Below are 23,069 nucleotides of genomic sequence, written 5' to 3' on the forward strand. Positions count from 1 at the left end.
TTTCATTTTGACTTCTATTGTGTTAGGTGAATGTGGTCATGACAAACGGGCTAGGGAATGTTGCACATTTCATTAAACTGGCAAGGGTAGCAGTCACAATTTTTGCATTGTACTAGAGTTTGATCTTGAATTAGTTGATGACATGTGGATTTAACCACTGTTTAAGGGTGTTCCAAAACAGGGTTTCTTTTTTCAATTAGGCACAGAATGTGAAGTGTACCTCCCCACAATTATGCAAATATTTTGCAAAATATTCCACAATATTAAACCACACCCCCTACATTGCATATTACCGAATTTTATTGCAATATGTATTCTGTGTAGCACTATTTAGATATTCTATATAACACGCTACAGTGGGCATTTGCACGTCACATTGGGTATTTGTATATTGTATTCTTTTTGCTTTATTATTGTATTGTTCTCAGCTCAGGGATGCTAATGGAAATGTGAATTTCCCTGCGGGGATGAATAAAGTATCTATGTGCCGGGGGACTTGAGAAATTTAGTCCAAGTTCACTGATGTGGTTTGCTTCCTATGGAGCTCTGATGTGATGGCGGGACAGAAGACTTTCAAAATGGTAAATCCCATTAGTTCATCATGTGAGGCTAGCACCGAAACAGACAGCCATGGTCAACAACAAAGGTTGAGCAACGTGCCTAACTAGAATAGAATATACCTTTATTGTCATGGTTACAAAATAGATTGAACATATTGTGACATCGAAATTGGGTGTGGCACTCCAGTATCCAGACATGGGACCAAGTCACACATGTGCAAGTCTCAAGTAAGTCTCAAGTCTTCACCTTCAAGTCCCAAGTAAGTCCCAAGTATTTTTTTCTTGGGCAAGTCAAGTCACAAGTCAAGTCCCGAGTCTTAGATTGCCAAGTCCAAGTCAAGTCACAAGTCATAAAAACAGCGACTCGAGTCGACTCGAGTCCAAGTCACTAAGTCTCAAGTCCCCATGTCTGCCAGTATCCCATTTATCGGGTGAGGATAAAAAAAAAAAGAAGATAAAGGAACTAAGAAGATAAAGGTCATAATCTACACAATATTTACTCAAGAAATGTGGGCATGTAGGATGTTACATACCGTTTTGGGGTCGTATTAGTGCTAGCACAGCCACTAGCAAAACTTAGCGCAAATATGTCAAAAACTCATTTTCTTGGCTGGACTGAATTCTTGTGCCAGTCGTCGATAAATTCAAACTACGAATGAAATTAGGACAGATGAATCCTGACAATAACTCCTTGGATGTAAAAATGTAGGTTTAATGTTGCCAGGGAGTATTTTGCTCAAGATCTAACTTTAGCAGACGTGAGTGCAACAAATAGTTACGATTTACCTCAAGGATCACCAAAAATAGTTTTCTTTCTGAGTATTTATTCTTGTAGTCTTCTTTTGTAAAAAAATTGTTAAATCATTGTCTAACTGTGCGAGTAGAACCTGTTTGAAAGCATCAAAAACGAGCCCTTCAAAATCCCAGAAGATGACGGCAACGACCTCACCCACACATTTTTCAATCCGGACAGAGAGGGCTGGCTGCTCAAATTAGGTGGGTCTTTTGCCAAGAACGCCGCCTAGTGGCTTCTTCGGCCATGTGAACAAGTTCAAAGTTTGACTGTTTTCTTCTTGTGTTTTGTGTTTTATGAAACCAGGAGGTAAGTACCGTCGTAATCGACTTGACTGCAACAACTGCTTTCGCCTCCTGTCACTGCTATGCGCGCATTTGCTTTGAGCTCACACTAGAATGCAAACCATGTTAAGACTCATCCGCGCTTTTAATCTGAAACATTTGCTTCTTACCCCCCTCAGTCGCCACGCCTCCTTTTTAAAATTTGCTTTTATACCAAAAGTCGCCCTCACAGCTGACCCGCCATATCTCTACAGGTGGACGGGTAAAGACATGGAAGAGGCGCTGGTTTATCCTCACAGATAACTGCCTTTATTATTTTGAATTTACAACAGTAAGTAGGCTCAGCAAGAACATTTTTGAACCATTAAGTACTATAATTATAAAATGTATTCCCCTCAACTAAGGATAAAGAACCAAGAGGGATCATTCCCCTGGAAAATCTGAGCATCCGCGAAGTGGATGACTCAAAGAAGCCGGTAAACATGTCACGCTTCTTCACCCGGGATGTGGCTTTTCAAACGGCTTACAGGCGTTCTTTATCTCCGTTGCTTTCTGAAGAACTGCTTCGAGCTTTTCATCCCGGACCACAGAGATCAGGTGATCAAGGCCTGCAAGACTGAGGCGGATGGTCGTGTTGTCGAGGGCAACCACACTTTTTACAGAATCTCTGCACCCACCGCGGAGGAGAAGGACGAATGGATTAGCAGCATTAAGTGAGAACTGCAACTGTAATGCAATTCGAAATGGACATCACACGGCTTGATATGCTCTTGTACTTTCTTTCAGAGCTGCCATCAGCAAGGACCCCTTCTACGAGATGTTGGCGGCTCGCAAAAAGAAGGTTTCAACCTTGAAGGGTGTGTAGCGAGGCTACACAGGTTGGAGGGGGGGAAAAATGGAACTGTTCTGCTCACACCAATGAATCACTGTTGCACCTTCATTTTACCTTTTTATTCAATGTAAAAATCTGAAAGGACCACCTTTTGTTTTAATTTGATGCATCTCTTGGTGAGAATCTGTCTGAACAATTCATTTACATGAGGTGCAAGAAAAGAAAACTGGAATATAACATTTTTCATTTGAATATGCTCCTGCTGATGCTTTCAAAGCACCATTTGTAGAAATGAAGATGAGTGAAGGCATTGCTTGGTATTTATTTGTCCTTATTTATTGTTTTGTCATTAAAGGTTTTCAACGGATCAAAGTTCTTCTGAAATTTGCATTATTTGATGTGAATAGCATAAAGCCTTTCACACATGCTTTTTTTCTTCAAAATATTGGCCCACGTTTTGATGTAAGTCTCTGTAAATTCATGATATGACACACATTGTCCCAATGTGTTAACATTATCGCATAAAGTCCTTTTCACTTTCCGGAGCAGAAGATGCATATTGAAAGGTGAAAATTCCTGGGACACACAATTGTGATCTTTTCACAAGTGCAGAATGAATAAGAATTAAATCCTCTTGGCGCTCTCCACCTGTGCTACAACAAATGACGTCAAAGAAAAAAAACAAAACCAGGGAGTTAGGTTTTCCTAAAAACAATTACGTATAGAACAATTCCTCTTTTTACCACTAGAAGGCACATGTTCCTAAACCTTGAAACAAACCTTTGGTTCTTGTAAACGATTGCACAAAACAGCAGGCGCAGCAATGTTCTACCAGTGTTTATAACAACTGTTCTTTCAACAGATAATGAGTTTTACAGTTGTTTTTAATTGTCGGGTACAAAGCTATTGTCTTAGTGCTGATTTGTTCTTTCCTGCCAGGAACAGCCAGATAGCGGATGTAAAAAAAAAAAAAAAGCATCCAAAATGGCTCCTATTTGGCAGTCAGACAAAGGTGGTCTATTTTCCAAAACTTTTTGTAAAAAATAAATTATTCGTGTATTTTAAATGAGACAAAGGATTTTAGCTTTTCCCAACTTGGTCGTGTTTTTCTGTTGTCATGCACACCAAACATGAAGTAGTCCTCCAAAGATGGCCTTCATAAATAAATATGTGATTCAGAGTTAGAATTTCTGAGTCAGTCATCGCGCTTTTTATTTCTTTAAAAAAAAAAAAGGGGGGGGGGGGGGGGCGTTGTTCTGCTGGGAAAATTAGGACGCCTTCTAGCACAAACCACTTTTTAAAAGAAATGTCAGTTGCTGGAGTTGGAATCTTATGAACCATAAATCACATGTATGAATGATGTCACAAAAAATATATAAACATTTTCAGGCAGGCCAAACTAAGGGGGTGAAAACAAGTATGTTTAATACTCGTCTTTTTGTTGCAGTGCGATACACACGAAACCGGTATACTGACTCAAAAAAAGCTGCATTACCTCAAAAGAAGTTCTTGATGAACGGCGTGACCAGTTTGACCCAGAGTTTAACATACCGATCTGGCTGATCAAATGTCGATTCAGATACCTCCGAAGAGCACCGATACAACGTCTCTTGTTCCTGTTTTAGGACAAAAAGAACAAAGTCTAAGATAGACTGGTAGTTTGCTCAATTTTGGCAATGGAAAACAAAAACCCACCTCTTGCAGCTGGTTCTGCAACTGTGCGTTTTCTGTGATTATGGCAATCTGGGCCTCAAGGTCACGATGGACTGAGCGGTAGCCGAAATTAGGGGAGCCGATGAGTGTGAGGCAAGGCCGGTCCTGCCCCTGGAGGTAGTACCATAGACCTGGAGGATGACCGTATGGATTAGCCACATACATTTGGGATCAACATTAAACAATAACGAGCCTGCACTTTCACAGGCTCACCCTTGGCGTGGAAGGTCCACTCAGGCCTGTGATACTCGTGCAGACGCACGCGGTCCTGCTGGCCAAGATGACGCACGCGGTCGTAGAACTGCCTGGCGATGTGCGTGTAAGCATCGGGGATGGCACCGGCCACACCTTTAGCGCCGAAGAATCCGTTGACCTCCGGCGAGGCTGTGAGGATTCGGTATTCGGCCCCAGTCCCTAGCACCAGACTCATGTACGCCCGCGTCAAGTTGAAGTAACCCGACGTCAGGTAGACAGTGGAATCTGGACCGGCGTCCCGCAAAAGACGCTAGGGGAGAGCATGTTGTTAACGTCGCTAAGGAAATATTTGTGAGTGTTGCCATCGTTTTAGAGACATTTTATAGAAATTTAGGCCACGAATGGATCAGAAGGTTTTTGTTGATGCAACATTTTTAAAGGCCCATTGAGTATTTTTACTACTCGAAAAAGAAAAGGCCTTGGTTAGGTCTGCTTTTAATTTTATTGGTCAATTATCGCAGTTCAACGCAGTCTTGCAGACTCCTCGCGTCAATCATGACTTAATGATTCTAAATGGCAAAATTACAACGTCATAAATATTTGAGGGTACTCTTTGTAGCATTATATGAGCGAGTAAATTTTGCCAAAACAGCTTCTGATGTTGACGCCGTAGTTAACATTCCATTGCACTAGTGACTTTTTTTGGAATGCCTAAAAGATGTGACTCAAACATTCTGCCTGTGAGTCACACCAGTTGAAAACATGCTGCTCAAACCCACCTGCGTAACCTGTTCATCCACCTGGATGCCGAGGGGCTTCATCTGGACCAAGGGAAGGACCCAAGTGTCCTCGTCGTTGTCCTTTTCCTCCTGAGCGCGCAGCTGCTGGCGCACGCGGGCCATGTTTACAACCTCCATGATGCGCTTGCTGGCCGCTGCCGAGAAACCTTGTCTGTCACCTGGTTGACATGCAAAATTTTTCAGTCTTACTCTAAAAATGATATATTTTTTTTATCTTTTGCTATAGGAAACCGTCAATGGTATATTTATCAATTAACATCGATGGGAGGGAGTGGGGGGAGGATGAAGGGCATATCATCTTTCGACTTCAGTCTATTCCCAGCGTTTGAATTCCACTGCCCGAGCAGACATGATGTCATTCGCCCCTTTGGAATTGGCATATTGGAAATCGGTTCTCCGGTTACAGCAATGCAAGGTATGTGTGTACATGTGCTTGGCAGACTCTTCACATTTTAAGAAGCTAACTGAATCTAGGACTTTCTAATAGCTTATTTACCCTTGAGTTCAGTCCATTCAATTTGCTGCAAGGTGGAAGGAGAAGAGTTTCTTTTATGTTGTGAGATTTTCATCTTAAGTTGCCACGAAATATTTTAAAGATGTAGTAATACACCGCACTTCCATTTTACTACACAATCGGTTATTCAGTTACCGTATTTTCCGCACTATAGGGCGCACCGGGTTATAGGGCGCACCCCGAGAAAATAGTTTTTGGTCCTATATCTTCCATAGATAAGGCGCACCGGATTATAAGGCGCTACAATGGGAACGTCGACAAAACAGTCAGATGATTCAGTCCAACTGATTAACATTACCTTAACCTTAACATTCCCAAAGCTTGCAAAGAAGCAAATACGTGTCGTAGACACGTGCGGCTGCGGTGTCCGTACGATGTCACTTAAATGCGTCATTTCAAATTTCATTCGAAGGTTAAAGTCTTGGAATTCAAGAAATGCCAACCATTCCTTAGTTTCTATTTTCTTTTTCGCTCGCAACTTTACTGTGCATATGACAATAAACACTTGGAATTTAATTCACTCAACTCATCACAGCAACATCAAGATCGTTCTAAAACAAGATACCGGGAAAATATAAAGCCGCATAACTCACCTAAGTTCTCACGTTCAATAATGATACGCAATCATGGTCTTCTTACAACCGTGAGTGTAGTAAATCCAGGAGAGTAGAATATTTACAAATACAGACTAATGAAACATGTTTCTTTATGGCGTCGTTTAGCAAGCTTGCTATTCAGTCATCTTTTTCGGCCAATTGCAGGGTTTGTTTCGGCCCTCTAGCGTATCCGAGGCTCCGAATAACTTCAGCCAATAGCGATCGATGTAACGGATGATTGACACATCTTTTTCGGCCAATTGCAGGGTTTGTTTTGGCCCTCTAGCCAATCCGAGGCTCCCAATAACTTTAGCCAATAGCGATTGATTCAAATGATGATTGACACATTGGTTAGCCAATAAAACGCCGGTATATAAATCCCAGCATACACAACGGACTACTCCACGTTCGGGGGAAAATCGAGTCGGCGGCTGTTGCGTAAGTTGCAAGACCTTGCAAATTTAATATTGAGCCATATATAAGGCGCACTGTGTTATAAGGCGCATGGTCAGCTTTTGAAAAAAATTAAGACTTTTAGGTGCGCCTTATAGTGCGGAAAATACGGTACTCCCAAAAAACCCTTAAAGATGCCAGCGCAAACCTTTGTACGGGTGCACCATGCCGTCCCGCATAGCCACAGAGTCGTCGGGGCCGAGTTGGAGCGAGACATCCCCAACCGCCTCAACCAGCTCCGAGAAAAAGTCCGCAAGCTCGCCGCAGTCCTCAAGCAGGACGTAGCGGTCCTGCCGGTTAGTGAAGTAGGAATCGCTTAAATTAGCCCTGAAAAGAATGAAAATATTTCGTTTCATTTTTTTCTTTTTGTCTGGGTGCTTGAAATAATCTGATGGCTAAGAAATATATAAAATCGCAGGCCTGCGGGTTGAATTTTTCGAAAACTATTTAGAGACTGAATTCTTTTGTTATACGCATCCATTTTAATACAAGTTTTACAGGATTTGCACCTTCTGCATTTTGCAGCACATTTCAATTCTTTGCCAGCTCCCGGGCCAAGTGGACTACAAACAGAAAAGTCATAAGCTTGCCAAAAAGTTACGAGATCGGAGCGGGAAGCACCTCACCCGCTGATTACGAAGCTGTCGTCGAAGAGGTAGACCTTGATGTGCTGCACGCCGATGGTCTCGTTAAAGCGCTGCGGCACTAGCAGCCTGAGCATGCCCCTCAGGTCGGGCGTGTGGTAGAGGGAGACGCGCGTCTGAGAGGTGAAGCGCCGTAGCAGCGGCAGCAACATTGTCCTCGAGTTCACCTGCCCTAAATATGCCACCCGTTTGGCCCGCAGAGAGACGTGTTATTAATTCAGAGTAACGGGAAATACTTGTCAAATCTATGGTTACCAGAAAGCCATTTGGATTCCCTACTAATTCATTATTTCCTCAATTAAAAATCCTTGTTTATGCGCACTAGCTAACAATAGCAGCTAGTAGCGAACTGTAGACTGTAACCAAGTGCCCAGAGAAGAAAACAATAGGAAAAAGGGGTAAGATGCCTGAATAACAGGACAAGGCAACCGTTGCATAGCTTTTGAAGATAAACGGCCGCTAAGTACCACTGGGGTACACTAGCTTGTCAAAATGGTCATGAGGGCTTCTGTTGTCACAAGACGATGGCCAAAAATGTTAACTTCCTCAAGTTGTGTCTCATAAATTCCCAATTTCTAAACCACAAATCAGATAAGATGGCACATTTAAATCTTTTATATTAATAATTGTACACCACTAGCGGTTGCTAAATACACACAGGGGCTAATAGTCTTAGGAATTTGTTGATCAAAATATTTTACAATTCACGTTGAATGCTGGGCAGCATGGCGGATGAGTGGTTAGCGCGCAGTCCGACGGTGCAGCGGCCCAGGGTTCGATTCCAGCTACCGCAGTCTCCCTGAGCAGTTTGCATGTTCTCCCTGTGCCGGTGTGGGTTTCCTCCCCCATTCGAAAAACATGCATGTCAAGTTAAATGGCCTGTCGAAATTGTCGCTAGGTGTGAATGAGCGAGTGAGTTTTCTGTCCTTGTGTGCCCTGCAACTGGCTGGCAACCAGTTCAGGGTGTCGCCTGCCCAAAGAAGGCCGGGAATGGGCTCCAGTGCCCCCGTAACCCTAGTGAGGATGTGCGGCGCAGGAAATGGATCAATGGATGTTGAACACTCAGTATAATGTCACTGGTTAATATCCAGAAAGTATTTTAAAAAGCCAGTAGAACCTTACAAGAACAACAGCAAGATACTAACTATGACAAAGGAATGTTTTTTTTCTGTCTGAAAATACAGATTTAGTTCTTAATTGTGCTATTGAATATGACACACTTGGATTTTCTGTTTATATAGCCATTGTCATCCAACTCGGTGATATAAGTTGGAAAGAAAGATGAAAGAAAAAGAAGCCTATGCATTGTATTACTTTGGAATTGAGAGAAAAATAGGGCAGAGAAAATAACACGTTTCTAAATTCTCCTTTGAATTCAGTTTCTTGATCCTAGACAACTACTGACCTCGAGAGCCCCTCGTGTAGTCCAGCAACACTGAGACTTTGAGTTCAGGGGCCTGGCTGTTTTCTTGAGAGCGTTCCAGCGCTTCCTGTATGCAGTCAACCTGCAACACAAGAAAGTAAACCACATCTCAATGGCATTTAATTTGTTAAGTTGGCACCAATGAGCTGATGACAACTCCACGTACAATTGTCCTCGGGAGTTTACCCAAGGGCAACAATAAGCTTATTACCAACAAATAATTTGCTAATTGACATTAATTACCGTGCTGATCACTGCGGCTCTTAATTGTGCGACAGGCAACAAATCAGGCGCAGCCAGTACATGATTTTAACAATGAAAGAAAAAAAAAATCAAAATGTTAAGTAATGATGCAACTGGTGCCAAAATGCAATCAAAAGTTTCCTCGTTCTAGCAGTGACGAGGAATAACACTTACGCTTGCATCCAAAGTTTTTTGGAAATAGGTTGTGAAAGGTCAGTGTAAAGAAGCGCATTTAATTTTTGTTCTGAGAAAAAGTGCTTTCAGCCTTTTTTGACAGGGTGATGTGATTTTTTTTCTTCCAATTAAAATATTAGGAAAACACCATGACAGCATTTGTTAGTGAAATTAAAAAAAATTCCTAGCAACACCTCAGTTAATACAGCTTCCCTCATTACGTTTTTTTTCACCTCATTAGCAAAAAAGTACGCAACAACATGGCCGCCCGGGATTTCGACAGCAACACCGTGTGACTCATCCTTGAAAACTCTAGCAGCGACGCCAACTTACTGAAATGCTTTTTGCCGTGTGACTCAGCTTCTCTGTGCCGCGGACTTTTTGTGTGTTTTCCAAACAAAAAAAAAATGAACGTGAGCCCTGACTGCGGCTACCATTCTGTTATGCTGGTGTCCTTCTACCCATAAAACCTTCATACTTTGCAGTCATAGCTTTTGATTGGCACAGGAGAACGTTTTCATTCTGGGCCGGAGGGAACCGTGACTCACTTTTTCTGGCATCGACTTCTTTTGGTACCCCTCTCAACTGCCCCGAATTAAAGATTGCTGTTCTCTTGACAACACACCGAATTATTGCGAATCTCTCACCAGGTCTTGCTCCAGCTGACCCGTACCCAAGTACAAGGAGGCCAACACCACTCGTCTCTTTGCAGTTCTGATGCGGGTCTGATGGAAAAAGAGTTGAAAGTGAGTATGGAGATCAACAGTTCCACAAAAGATGACAATTGTGTAGCAGATTTGACCAGAAGGGACCTTTTTAGCAAAAAAGTGAATGCTTAAGACTAACTAAATACACAACGTGTACTCCCGCAAGCCTTTGACCATTATTCTTTCCTGATATAGCAAATTTGATTTAGGCAAACAGAGGTTCTGAAGCGTGCTTCCATCCTTTACTATCATTTATACGATTGTAATTCCTTGCTCCCAGGATTCCCAAAATAGAATAATGCTAGTCTGCAGCTGTTGCAGAGGCACAGATGACAAAAAACCACTAATAAAATTGCTACACTGATTCCCTGTTATGATCATTTTAAGGTGTTTTTACTAATTTTCAGAGAAAAAAAATTGAAATTTGTGGCTTCGTGACTGAATTATACAGCAAATTACCCTGCTGGGAATGCAAGACCAATTAATTGTGTTATTACACAATGTGTATTCTTCGCAAGACTGACCATTATTTTATTTATCCGACGCCGCCAGAGTCCGCCCAATTCTCTCTCAGGTAAACACAGATGCTAAGCTTTTATCATCTTCTTGTTTAAATTACCGTAAAATTCAGACTATAGAGCACACCTGATTATAAGCCGCACCCAAAGAATTTAGTACATACATAAACCGCATGTTCCCACATTGAAACGCGAAATATTTACAAAGAAGGACGATACACAGAAACATTTTGAATAATATACAGTACCTTAATCGCTTAGCGGTCTATATCTCACCAGTCACTGAAATATAAAATATGCCCTGCGGCATTTCATAGCTTAAACTCTTGGGATTCAAATATGATAAGCATTTCAAAATATACTCTGAGAAACATCACCATCAGTCTAAAACAAGATACCGAAAACTAGAAAGCCGGCGTAACTCACCATTACGTCCCCTGGTCATCTTCAACTTCTTTGAATGTGCGCGAGAATAGTTTCGCTACATCAAAGACAATCTATAGAATCCGACCATGTAAAATAATTACCTCAAAAATCACACGATAATGCCGACAGATAAATAGGAATACGCCCAAAGCATTTCTGCCCAGTTGGATGTTGCTTGTGGTAATCTTTTCGTTTCGCCACATTAGTTCCGTTTACAAATAAACAGACTGGCAAAATTATTCCCAATATGGTAGTTAGCGCTCCCTTTTTGATTGACACTTTTTCCATGATGCAGGTCTTTTCATTCTAGTTTTATTTCTGCATTATTTTACATTAAACTTCATACAAATGAAGATAGAAAAATAACCCTTAACATTAAACAGAAAATATTCCACCCATCTCACTCTTATCTTAACTGCTCGGATGCGCCTGGCGACCATTAGAAGAAATGCTATAATAGCCGCATTATTGCATAAGCCGCAGGGTTGAAAGCTTGAGAAAAGAGTTCCGGCTTGTAGTTCGAATTTTACGGTAATGTACTTCCTTGCCCTCATGATTCCACAGAAAGAATATTGCAATTCTTCAGCTCTTAAAGCTACAATTGTACGGCTAAGGTACAACTGTGCAGCAAGGCTTCCTTTGGTCTGACCTTCAACGTCTGGTAGAAATGGTCTGGCGAAGAGAGCACATGGACGCGTGCACCTTTGACCCGGAAAGCTGGGACACGCTCCGCCATCCATTGAAAGTGGGCGTGGAGGCTTCGGGGGAAGCATGACGCCGCAAACGCCGTGTTCTCGGGTGCAGGTTCGGCTTTGGCGAGCAAGGGCGCCAAAAGCAGTACGGAGGAGCTGCGCCAGGAAAATAAATAATTGGGTCAACCCTGGAAGAATGCTCAACTCCCATTTGATTAAGATAAAAAGAGATGTCAATCATGATGCATTTAATCAACATTTTTTGGAGTGTTGAGTGGTTAGTGCCAAAACCCACAAAGCATATGATGTTCTACGGGTGCTCAATTGGCTGAAGATTACTCCTCTGCTGCTGCCGTTCTTCCCACAATCCCTTGGCAAAGTGTAGACTTTTCATTGTTAAATGTTGCAAATGTGTGGGTGACGTTTCACCTTGTTGCTATAATTATAGTTGCGATTTTATAGGAGGAGTGTCTCTGTCGTTAAATTCATTTGCAGTCATTCCGGTTTTGTATAATTGCTTTTAAAAGTACACGCACACACTGTTGGATCCCTTAACATCTAGGGCCGTTGGGGCACCATTCCCTATGGTGTGTCTTGGGCAAGTACAGCCTAGTGGCACCCATCCATCCCTCTCAAGGCCAACATGTGTTTCCACCCGGTCTTGAACCGGGCACTACAGAAACACGACATACATAAAAACATACAAAAACTATGCACCCCACTTTAACAGGTAACATTTTTCTATTTTTGTCCTGTAAATCTACCGTCTTTCTTAAGAAAAATAATTTTCTGTTCCCCAAAAAAGGTCAAACAACGTACGTGCTAAAAACGTGACTTTTCAAATAGAAATTTAACTAGAGATTAGGAAAACACACTAATCAAATGATTCTACGTTTCAAAGTACAGTAAGTAAAACAAAAACGAAGTAACCAATGCTGTCTCAAAACCAAACAACCAATCAGCTGGCAGCATTGGTGACCTCGATGACTGCCGATAAGAGCCGAATGATAACGAGCGCCGTTTGGAGCATATTATATATAATTCTCCAAATGAACGCAACGAGCTGAACGACGATAAATATTAATTTCGTGATATGGCAGCATAAAATAGTGTTTGATTGATTTTAACAGTCATTTGTGACAACACTCCCTTCACAGGAGCATCAACGTGTTATCACGCGAGCATTAGCTACTGGTTCAGTCAACGGGATGCCTTCCATACGACTCACTTTCGCTGTCATTTCAACTTTTTATTTTGACGTCCCTTCTTACCCTCCTCGTCGGTCCCGAGCACGGAAAATTCGGTCAGATATTCGCGTGAAAACCCCGGCCAGGACCGGAGAGTACAAGGAGTACACCAGCCTCCTCCACGACATGGGGGCCGCCATTGTTGCCGCAGCGCCCATCTGAACAGGAGAAAAAAAAAACTTTATTGACACGAGTGGTGGAACACGTGACAAGACTCGCGAGTAAGTACGAAAACAAACAGGAACGAAGTCAATTAAAAAACTTGAAATACACGTACCGAAATTTCACGTGCAGTTTTTTTTAATAACTATTTAAAAAAATGCGTCATGCACCTAAACCACTAGAGGTTCTAGTATTGTTAATGACAAATTCCCACTCTGAATATTTTTTACTAACATATGCAAATTTGTTTATAGACACACGCGCACACACACGTGTACGTTTTGTTGTTCTAACACCGAAATATCGATGGAAAATGTACTACTTGTGGAATAATTTATAAAGCAATGAGTTTTGTCATTTAGTACCTAAATGATGAGTTCGTTGCAATTTCACAAACCACATTTAAGATGATCAAAATTGAACAGAAATAGACAAAATGTTATTTTGAATCTGTAATCGCCAAGCCATGGTGGAAAATTAAAAACAAAACAAAAAGGTTAAAGGTAACATACATAAAATGTGATATAATTACAGTGCAAATTAACAGGTTAATTTTGTGCGTATGTTTCAACATATTAAAGTGGGATTTACCAAATACATATATGTCAACATATGAGTTAGCATAAATCTTTGGGAGTAGTCCAACAGTGTTGTATTTTTCACTGAATCAGTATTAAAATGATGAATACAATTCCATCCATTATCTGCACCGCTTGTCCTCAATAGGGTCTTGGGGACGCCGGAGCCCATCCCAGCTATCTTCGGGCAGTGGGCAGGGGACATCCTGAACTGGTTTGCCAGCCAGTCGCAGGGCACACAGGGACAGACAACTCACTCGGTCATTCACACTTAGGGAAAATTTGGACTAGCCAACTAACATAAAATGCACGATTTGGGAATGTGGAAGTGCCCGGAGGAAACCCAAGCAAGACCGGGGAGAACATGCAGACTCCGCACATGAAGACTGGTAGCTGGATTTGAACCCATGACCTCAGAACTGTGCCGCACCAATTCATGAAACACGTTTATGTACCCTAGATTTGGTCATTCATGAGCAAGAAAAATATGATCTCATGAGTAAAACGAAAACGAGGGTTTTTTAAAAAGCAAATATTATGACTATTTTCTCAGTCATATGCTTAATTAACTCAAAGTTAATTACAGGACTTTTCACTCATTTCCAAAACACATTTTCACACTAAATTAAGTCTTTTGCAATAAATAAAAATACTCAAACAGAACAGTTTGTTTTTCATGACTTAATCAAAGTTTTCCCACTGTGTAACTCAAAGATAATTAGAAGGCTTTCCACCAATTTACAGAAAAAATTTCATACCTTGAATTTAGTAATTCATAATGAAAAATATGATTCAATTATTCATATAAAAAAAAGAAACAACAGCTTTTCCACTTATATGTGTAGTTAACTCCAAGTTAATTACAGTATAGGACTTTCTGCCTACCCTAAATTAAGTCATTCATAATAAATAGAAGCAGCACGGCGGTGTAGTGGTTAGCGCGTGTGCAGGCACAGTTCTAAGGTCTTGGGAACCTCCTGTGTGGGTTCAAATCCAGCTACCAGACTTCCTGTGCGGAGTTTGTATGTTCTCCCCGTGCTTGCGTGGGTTTCCTCCGGGCACTCCGGTTTCCTCCCACGTTCCAAAAACATGCATTTCAGGTGAATTGGCTGGTCTAAATTGTCCCTAGGTGTGAATGAGCGAATGAGCTGTCTGTCCCTGTGTGCCGTGCGACTGGCTGGCAACCAGTTCAGGGTGTCCCCTGCCCACTGCCCCGAGATGGCTGGGATGGGCTCCAGCCCCCCCCGCGACCCTACTGAGGATAAGCGGTATGGCTAATGAGATGAGATGAGATGATTCAATTATTCATATAAAAAAAAAAAAGAAACAACAGCTTTTCCACTTATATGTGTAGTTAACTCAAAGTTAATTACAGTATAGAACTTTCTGCTTACCCTAAATTAAGTCATTCATAATAAATAGAAGCAGCACGGCGGTGTAGTGGTTAGCGCGTGTGCAGGCACAGTTCTAAGGTCTTGGGAACCTCCTGTGTGGGTTCAAATCCAGCTACCAGACTTCCTGTGCGGAGTTTGTATGTTCTCCCCGTGCTTGCGTGGGTTTCCTCCGGGCACTCCGGTTTCCTCCCACATTCCAAAGACATGCATTTCAGGTGGATTGGCCTGTCCAAATTGTCCCTAGGTGTGAATGAGCGAGCGAGTTGTCTGTCCCTGTGTGCCCTGCGATTGGCTGGCAACCAGTTCAGGGTGTCCCCTGCCCACTTCCCGATGATTGCTGGGATAGACTCCAACACCCGAGCGACCCTACTGAGGATAAGCCGTGCAGCTAATGAGATGAGATAATAAATAGAACATATTATGATTTCATTATTCAAACAAAACAAGAGAACATAATTTCTCCCACCAATAAGTGTAATTAACTCTAAATAAAAAACAGCAGTGGTCCGGAATCTTTTCTGTACCACGGACCGGTTTTATGTCTGACCGGCCCAATAATATCATTAGTAATAGTAACAACACTAATCATAATACGCCCAGATCTATTGTGTATTTAATAGACCACTCGGGAAGTAGATGACATTGAAAAGGGCATCAGATTTTATCTCAATAATGTTGATTTGGCTGAACTGTTTCCCATAATGCTCCAGTACGTCAAGGTTCAACGCAGCACTGTGATTAAAAATTGTGGGATGGAGGCATAAAATCTGATGCCTTTTGCTTTGTCATCAACAATCCTAGTGGAGTAGTGGTTAGGATTCAGCTCTCTCATTGTCGTGATCCGGGCTCATTTACCGTTGCATCCAATGTTGAGCAAATGTGGTCAGTGATTTGCTGACTGGCCAGCTGCCTCATTCACAGTGATATACCAACATTTCTGGTGTGATGCGCAGCCAAATGTGGAGGTTTTATAGTTAGGTAAAACAAGAATGGGTGTATACACAAATAAATACGGTACGAGGAAAAATTAAGGCAAATAATTTTTCTTTCTGTGTGGCCTGGTTTATGAACTGGACTTTCCACCATTTAATGCGGCATATTTTCTTCAAGAACGACCCAAATTTCCTCCCATTTATCCTAAAAAAAGGTATCTATAAGATGCTCAATGATGAGGATGAATATTTCATAGCGTGTAAAATACATTTGGACCGATACCAGGAAGCGGACCCTGCAGCAAAGGTCACCGCGATTATTTACTGGCAAGCCGCCATCACGCGTGAGCGGGCCGTGCGCGTGCGCGAGTCCGTGCCTTTACTGGAACAAGGGGGCGGGGCCTTACGATCGGCTTTACTCACTGGAAACAACCTCCGGTAACCTTCCGCCACACACCAACCCGAACACACTCACAGGCTGGGTCCGCTACCTCCTTCTTCCCCCCGCAGACGGCAGAACCGCCGCCGCCCGTCCCCGGCAGAATTTTTTGACGGAATATTCCGGGTGGGGGGATTTTTAATGCCTGAGTTAACTCTCCACCATCTAGCACTACTCTCGGGTAGTTTGCCGAGTGTCTCTTTAGGCGACGAGCTGCGGCGCGGGGCTGTATTCATCCGCAAGGTAAGTAAGTTGACGGCTCGTGCGTGAAGTAGGGCGCGTCAAAATGGGTTTTGATATTTTGTCTTAATTCGGATTTAAACGGTTGGCGTTGCTTAGTTACAAGGTTTTACTCCCCCCCCCCCATTTCCATTTTAATTTTCTCGTTGTCCAACCGCTAGACCAGGGGTCACCAACCTGAACAGATAATTAGCCTAGTACCAGGTCATTGTGAATTTCTAGGAAACTTTCATATCGTACCGGCATCATGTTTAAGTGGTCTACTTAATGTTTTAATGGGCCCCCCTAAGACCACTTGAGAAGCCTGCAGGCCGGTTGTGAAAATAGCTTACCAGTGATAGATCATAGTGATTTTCTAGGAGAACTCAATCTCCAACCCATTTTTACCTATTTCAATCCTACTTCTAATAATACCAGCTCAGTAGCCTAGATGGTAAGGCGCCCGCTTTGAGACTGGGAGGTCGGTGGTTCGCGCCCCGGCCGAGTCATTCCTAAGACTTAAAAAGTGGTCGGCGGCGCCCTCTGTTGGCTGCGGCTGCATCGGCTCACTACAACGGGTCAGGTGCAATCGACATTTCGTTCTGTGTACATTGTTACACAGAATGACAATACAAGGAAATTATTATTATTATTATTATTATAATGACAAGCTGGTAATAACATAGTAATAACAGGTCAGTATTTTAGGAATGCCATAAAACTGGTAACTTTTAGCGCTAGTTGATCACAAAAAATAGCTCTCGGCTTTGAAAAGTTTAGCAACGTGCTGATCAGGGCAATACAGTTGTACCTCTACTTACGAATTTAATTCGTTTTGGAAGTACCTTTGTAACCTGAAACATTTGTAAGTTGAGACGCCGTTTCAATGTAAATGCGCTACTCTGTTCCAGCCCTTGCGAAAGTAGGATTGTCTTTTTGATGAATGATAAAAGAGCATCAGAACATGAAGCAAATAAATAGCATGTAAAAAAAATCAAATAATAAAGGAAATAATAAAAATATTCATTTACCTCTTAACTGGCCTCTTTGTTTATTGGTCCTCAGCAGTGCCATTTGCCTCGCATTTCTTGAAAAACTGATCCAATGATGTATGCTTTTGCTGGCTTTTGGCAATCAGTCAAAAATGGCGTGAGGCAGAGGCCGTCTTAATGAGCGATGGCGCGACCCGTCAACACTCTTCTGGGTGATTCCTTTCTACGAATTCCGAGACTTCATGGAATTTTGCCAAAACGTCTTTATTTTGGGATGATGACTCTGTGCTCTTTATCGTCTCTGTTGGCACCGTGTTTTTTCATACCTTTCTATTTACTCTTGCTTTGTTTCGATGGCCGGAAAAAGTCTCTTACTCTTCTTTTCTCCATGTCAACTTTTTTGGATGTCTTTCATGGGGCCATTCTGAATGATAGTTCTTTTTTAGTGGTACCATAAAGTACTTTTTATAGGTAGAACTCTGGGTGCCGCGAATGGCAGCACGTGCTGTACTGTATTTATGACTGTATCCTGAAAGTGGGCAGCACGGCGGATAAGTGTTTAGTCTGCGGCACAGATCTGAGTTAATGGGTTCAAATCCAGCTACCAGCCATTCTGTGTTGGGTTTGCATGTTTTCCCCGTGCTTGCCTGGGTTTATTCCGGGCACTCCGTTTCTTTCCACATTCCAAAAACATGCATGTCAGGTTAATTGGCCAGTCTAAATTGTCCCTAGGTGTGGTACTTTGTAACCTGAAACGTTTCTATGTAAAGACATTTGTAAGTAGAGGTACCACTTTAATTTTTAACAATTCTTAGTATATTGATGATTACTTCTAAAAGGGGTAACCCTCTAAAAAAACCTGCCACAGACCGATTCTGGAAATATCTCACCCGTGAGGTGTCTGTGATTTCCTTGGGAATTTTCTTTTTAACCTATATTAGCCTATTTCAACTCTAAATCTAAGCATTACACACTAGAAATGACATGGGATGACATTGTAAGAACATGGTAATAACATGGTTGTAAACTGGTAATAACAGTAATGGCACAATAAGGTATTTTACAAATTTAGCTCTCAGCTTCCAAAAAAGTTGGTGACTCCTGCTCCCGGAACACGCGCGTGTGTGTGAAACTTTAGAATATGGAGTGAGGGGAGGGGGATGCAGTGACTCTATTATTTTTGAACCCCCACTTTGTGATTGATTGCAGCCAGGCTCTAGTTTCTTAATGGGCTGCAAGGTTCATTGTATCATTTTAATTTTATTTAGGATTTTTGTACGATTTGTTGTTATTCTGCCCTTTATTCATGCATTGACCCTCCCACTATTCCGTCTCCCCCTCAGGTGTGTCTCGGTGGTCTCTCCCAGCCCCTCTCTGGATGCATCCAGCTCCTCTGCCCCCGGGTCCTGGACCCGGTGTGTGACCCCAGCGTCCTCCCCGCTGTCCCCGACATCACCGACCTGCGCCTTCCCGCCCCCCGTCCTGTGCCAGGCAGCGGATGGAGGCGTGGGAGCTGCCATGGTGGCCCCCGGGCTGCACCAGCCCCCCGCTATGAGCGAAGGGACCCCTTCAGTCCCTCGGTCCGATGGCGCTTCTCATCACTTCAAGCCCTTCAGCTCGCATGCACACTACCAGCAGGTGAGTCATCTTTTTTATTTTCTCGTCAAATTAAACCTAAAATAACTAGAATTTCACTTATTTTCAACCAAACTTCGCCCAAAATACATATTTATGCTAACAATACTCACAATCCTGAAATGAAAAAGTTTTAAATTCACCTGTAGCAACGGAATTCTAAAGGATTGATCTTCTGGAAACAATCTGTTCATCAATCTGTTTGTGTTACATTGCCCACTAGTGGCCAAAAAAGTATTAAATCCGTGCTTATACCAGTTTTGATCTAAAGCAAACAGGCGGCCCGCGGGCCGGATCAGGCCCGCCAAGGGATTTAATCCGGCCCGCGAGACACCGCTCAGAGAAGCGCAACAGAAAAACGAGCTGCAGGTTAAAATATGTCCACTTGATGTTGCCAAAGCCAGGTGCCTCTCTCAAAGACGCTGTACTTGTATTTCTTTATCTCTTGCTCCCTCCTCTTTTCTCTCACTATCTCTCTCTCACTCTCTCTGTCTCTCTTTCTCTTTCTTTGTCTCTTTCTCTCTGTGTCTTTTTACCTTCTTTTACTCTCTCTTGCTTTCCCCTTCTCTCTCTCTTGCGTTCCCCTTCTGTCTTTCTATTTCTCTTAGGATTTCTTTCTCTCTCTTTCCCCTTCTCTCACTATTTCTATTTTTATGTCTTTTTATTTGGATTTCTTTCTTTCTCTTTCCCGCTCTCTCACTATTTCTATTTTTACCTCTTTCCCCCTCTCTCACCATTTTTATCTATTTTTATTTCTCTTTGGATTTCTATTATTGTCTCTCTCTTTTTCTCTTATTTCTTTCTCTCTAATATACTAGTCCAGCCCCTGAGAGAATGTTTGTTCTAGCGTGTGGCCCCCGAGTTAAAACGAGTTTGACACCCCTGGGTCTAAAGTAATAACAGATAGCAGTATTGACTTTCCTATGGTAGCCGATTGAGATGAAGACGGAACTGTGTTCATTTTAAAAATATCCGATTTTTTCAAATTAAGTTCATATAATTTGAAGTCTATAGGAAGAGTGTATAATATTTTGTGCCTCCTAGTGGTACAAAAAAAATTCACTCAGTAAAAAAAAACATTGATTTGAATAATAGGCAAAAATACACAAACTAACATACCAATGTTAATTTTTATTGTTATTTCATAGGTAGAGAAAAGCACGATATAAGTGCAGACCATTTACCATTTTACATACCTAGTAGTCGCCGCTGTGTTTTTCTGGCATCTTGCTGTGATAATTTGGCATTGGGTTTTGTCCATATTAGACAATACAGTGCCATCTAGTGGTCAAAAATTACAAAATGAACCTTTAAGCACGGTATGAAAAATAAACGAGAAAAGCATTTTATTAGAACTGTTTTGTGGACATATGTGGACTTTTGAACAGCAAATAAAGTTTTGATTTACATCAATTAGAAAATACAATTCTTATAATGTCTCAGTTTGGTCCCTTAAAAAATCATTAAATTTAAGTGCAGACGTATTTGAATGTTTATCCGTTGAGATAAAAATAAATTGAAAAAAACAAACACATTTGGGGCAATATTTTAAGATAACATCATTAATTTAATAAACACACAATTCATAAAATGTTTTATCTTGTTCCTTAACTCAGCCTTAAAGTTAGAGATATTTGGAGAAATATTTGAATGTTTTAGGGTAGTTTTTGTTAATTTATTCAGTTTAGTGGAAATAAAAATATATTAATAAAAAATAACATCTTTATTGACATTTTTGAAACAAAATGTGTCTTATTTTGACTAAACAAACAATAAACAGCTAGATAAAAATTCAGCCCCCTAAAATTGTACTGACTCAAGATAAAAAAAATGCAAATTATATTTTGTAAGTGTTTTTTTGGGTGTTGTGTGGAATGTTCTATGCTCGTGGTATCAGTACCTGGTATCAAAATTGATGGCCACTTAAAGGAGCTGTATGAAATTTAGAACTTTGTTGTTCTCTGCCAATTTAGTAAATCTATATAAAAGTAAGATAAAAGCAGATAGGTAAAGTTGGAAATGAAGCATAAAAGGGGTCTTTGAACTGAGTTGTCTGTTGTAAACACAATAATGGAGAAAATATTTGACATTGAACTTTTCATCATACATCCTTCATTTTATTCAATACAGATTGGCCAATTTCAGATGATAATTCAATCAGTATTTCTAAGTCTTCTACCGTGATTTCCAGTCTGTTAGGCGCAACTAAAAGAAATTTAGAAGTGAGCCTTTTAGACCCGTAAAATACGGTAGATAAAATTGGAAGTGCGTAATTATAGAGTAGTGGATAGAATCCAGTAGTGGTAAAATCAAATTTTCTCATTATTTATGTCCTATGAAATTCAACTTTTTTATGTGTGCAACTTATGTATGGAGAGTATTTTTAGAAAAGGCTTTTTTTGAAGATGCACTTGATTATCCCATGTGTCTTATTGTCTGGAAAATAATTAGAGTAAATTTATAAGTAGTAATTATGTCCGAAGTTTTTACTTGAGCCTTTATTTGCATTTAATGACATTTTCTCGCAAAATGTTTTCAGGTTATTATGACCCTTACCCAATATTGCAGTAGTGTCAAAACTCTTTTTCCTTTCTTTTTTCTAAAAATGCAAATTGGCCGACTGTTCCAGGTGATGCGCGCGCTGGGTAAACTCCGCGAGAGCGGCTTCTACTGGGGAGCAGTGGGGGGTCGCGAGGCCAGCTCTCTCCTCCGCTCGCAGCCCCCCGGGACCTTCCTGATCCGGGACTCGTCGGACAACCGCCACTTCTTCACGCTGTCGGTGCAGACGGACCGCGGGACCAAGAACCTGCGCGTGCACAGCGAGAGCGGAGGCTTCTTCCTGCAGCCGGACGCCGAGCGCGCTCACGAGCCGCCGCGCTTCGATTGCGTCCTCAAGCTGGTGGCGCACTACATGGGCAAGGGCCCCGCCGGGCCCCCCGGTCAGCCCGGGGCCACTTATCTCATCCACACCGGCGGAGAGCGCATCCCGCTGGAGCTGCGCCGGCCCCTTTTCAGCTCCCTCTCTTCCTTGCAGCACATGTGCCGGAGAACCCTGAACGACCAGGGCATGAGCGGGGCCGAGCGCCTACCGCACACGCTCAGAGACTTCCTGGAGGAATACGATGCCCCCATATAACAGAAATGGGGGGGTGGTCTACGGGGGACGCCCGTGATAGAAGAGGTAAACTGACTTAAGACGCCGAGCGCAGCCTCGTAGAAGACAAGTGTGGGATTTTTTGTCCCTTTTTTTATTCTGAGTCCGAAACCCGCTGCGAAAAATAACAACAAAGAAGAAAAAGTGGATTAAGAGTGCGTTTTCGGATACAAATCGACGCCCCACCTCAGAAATGGCGTCAAGTCTTAAGATTTATTTGTTGTTTTTGTTGTCTTTTCTATGGAGAACCGATCCTGCTTAATGTAGAAATAATTGTATGGGTAGATAAATACCGTACTTTCCGGATATAAACCCCAAGTTTGCTAGAAATTTGAAAGTGCGTCTTATAATCACGTGTGCCATTTAGTCCAGAAATACCGTACATAAAATCTTAAATGTATAATTACAACTAAAGGCCTCTATTTACGGTTACATTCATAAATGATTGCATTAATTTCAGCCATTTTCCTCTTACATATATTTATGAAATAGTTTTTTTTATTTTCCGATGCTTTGTATTTCTAATGCAAACCATGCTCTTGTTGTAGTTTTACTTGCATGCGCCATATAGTCCGGTGCGCCTTATGTGTAGAAGAAATCCTTCACATGGGAATATTTTTGAACGTACGCCTTATTATCCAGAAAATACAGTACCTAGAAATATATGCCATATAAATAAGTCACGTAGCACCTAACTGTATGACATAAATGCAATGTATTCATTTATCTATGTATTTTGTCATTAATTTT

At 41.7% G+C, this 23,069-nt stretch overlaps 3 protein-coding genes across 7 annotated transcripts in view; 2 read left to right on the forward strand and 1 right to left on the reverse strand.

The window, feature by feature from the left end:
- Positions 1 to 2,844, forward strand: part of LOC148347253 (cytohesin-1-like) — a 16,694-nt gene extending 13,850 nt beyond the window's left edge. For 2 of the 3 annotated variants that reach the window (XM_088323673.1, XM_088323674.1), the window contains exons 8-12: positions 1,445 to 1,556; positions 1,892 to 1,968; positions 2,042 to 2,113; positions 2,196 to 2,350; positions 2,424 to 2,844. In XM_088323673.1, the coding sequence (XP_088179799.1) occupies positions 1,445 to 1,556; positions 1,892 to 1,968; positions 2,042 to 2,113; positions 2,196 to 2,350; positions 2,424 to 2,502 (495 nt within the window). In that variant the 3' untranslated portion in view covers positions 2,503 to 2,844. Of the gene's footprint in view, positions 1 to 1,444; positions 1,558 to 1,889; positions 1,969 to 2,041; positions 2,114 to 2,195; positions 2,351 to 2,423 lie in introns of all 3 variants that reach the window. The other variant, XM_088323675.1, reaches the window with a different exon arrangement.
- Positions 1,924 to 16,322, reverse strand: pgs1 (phosphatidylglycerophosphate synthase 1). Of its 2 annotated transcripts, XM_088323671.1 has the most exons (12): positions 16,304 to 16,322; positions 12,839 to 12,972; positions 11,525 to 11,723; positions 9,872 to 9,949; positions 8,790 to 8,889; positions 7,367 to 7,556; positions 6,889 to 7,067; positions 5,157 to 5,335; positions 4,396 to 4,687; positions 4,165 to 4,313; positions 3,965 to 4,085; positions 1,924 to 3,117 (listed from the first exon to the last, which is right to left on the reverse strand). In XM_088323671.1, exons 2-11 carry the CDS (start codon positions 12,970 to 12,972, stop codon positions 3,966 to 3,968), a joined length of 1,620 nt encoding a protein of 539 aa, XP_088179797.1. In that variant the 5' UTR covers positions 16,304 to 16,322; the 3' UTR covers positions 1,924 to 3,117; position 3,965. The 2 variants fall into 2 exon arrangements, with proteins under 2 accessions (XP_088179797.1, XP_088179798.1); XM_088323672.1 differs by lacking the exon at positions 16,304 to 16,322 and having other exon boundaries at positions 1,924 to 3,122; positions 12,839 to 12,986.
- Positions 12,685 to 23,069, forward strand: socs3b (suppressor of cytokine signaling 3b). Of its 2 annotated transcripts, none has more exons than XM_088323678.1 (3): positions 12,685 to 13,035; positions 18,874 to 19,168; positions 21,795 to 23,069. In XM_088323678.1, exons 2-3 carry the CDS (start codon positions 19,049 to 19,051, stop codon positions 22,299 to 22,301), a joined length of 627 nt encoding a protein of 208 aa, XP_088179804.1. In that variant the 5' UTR covers positions 12,685 to 13,035; positions 18,874 to 19,048; the 3' UTR covers positions 22,302 to 23,069. The 2 variants fall into 2 exon arrangements, with proteins under 2 accessions (XP_088179804.1, XP_088179803.1); XM_088323677.1 differs by lacking the exon at positions 12,685 to 13,035 and adding an exon at positions 16,347 to 16,562.

The sequence above is a fragment of the Urocampus carinirostris genome, chromosome 19 (genome assembly GCF_059441175.1).
Source record: "Urocampus carinirostris isolate Australia breed hairy pipefish chromosome 19, RoL_Ucar_1.0, whole genome shotgun sequence".
In the NCBI taxonomy this organism is placed as follows: domain Eukaryota; kingdom Metazoa; phylum Chordata; class Actinopteri; order Syngnathiformes; family Syngnathidae; genus Urocampus; species Urocampus carinirostris.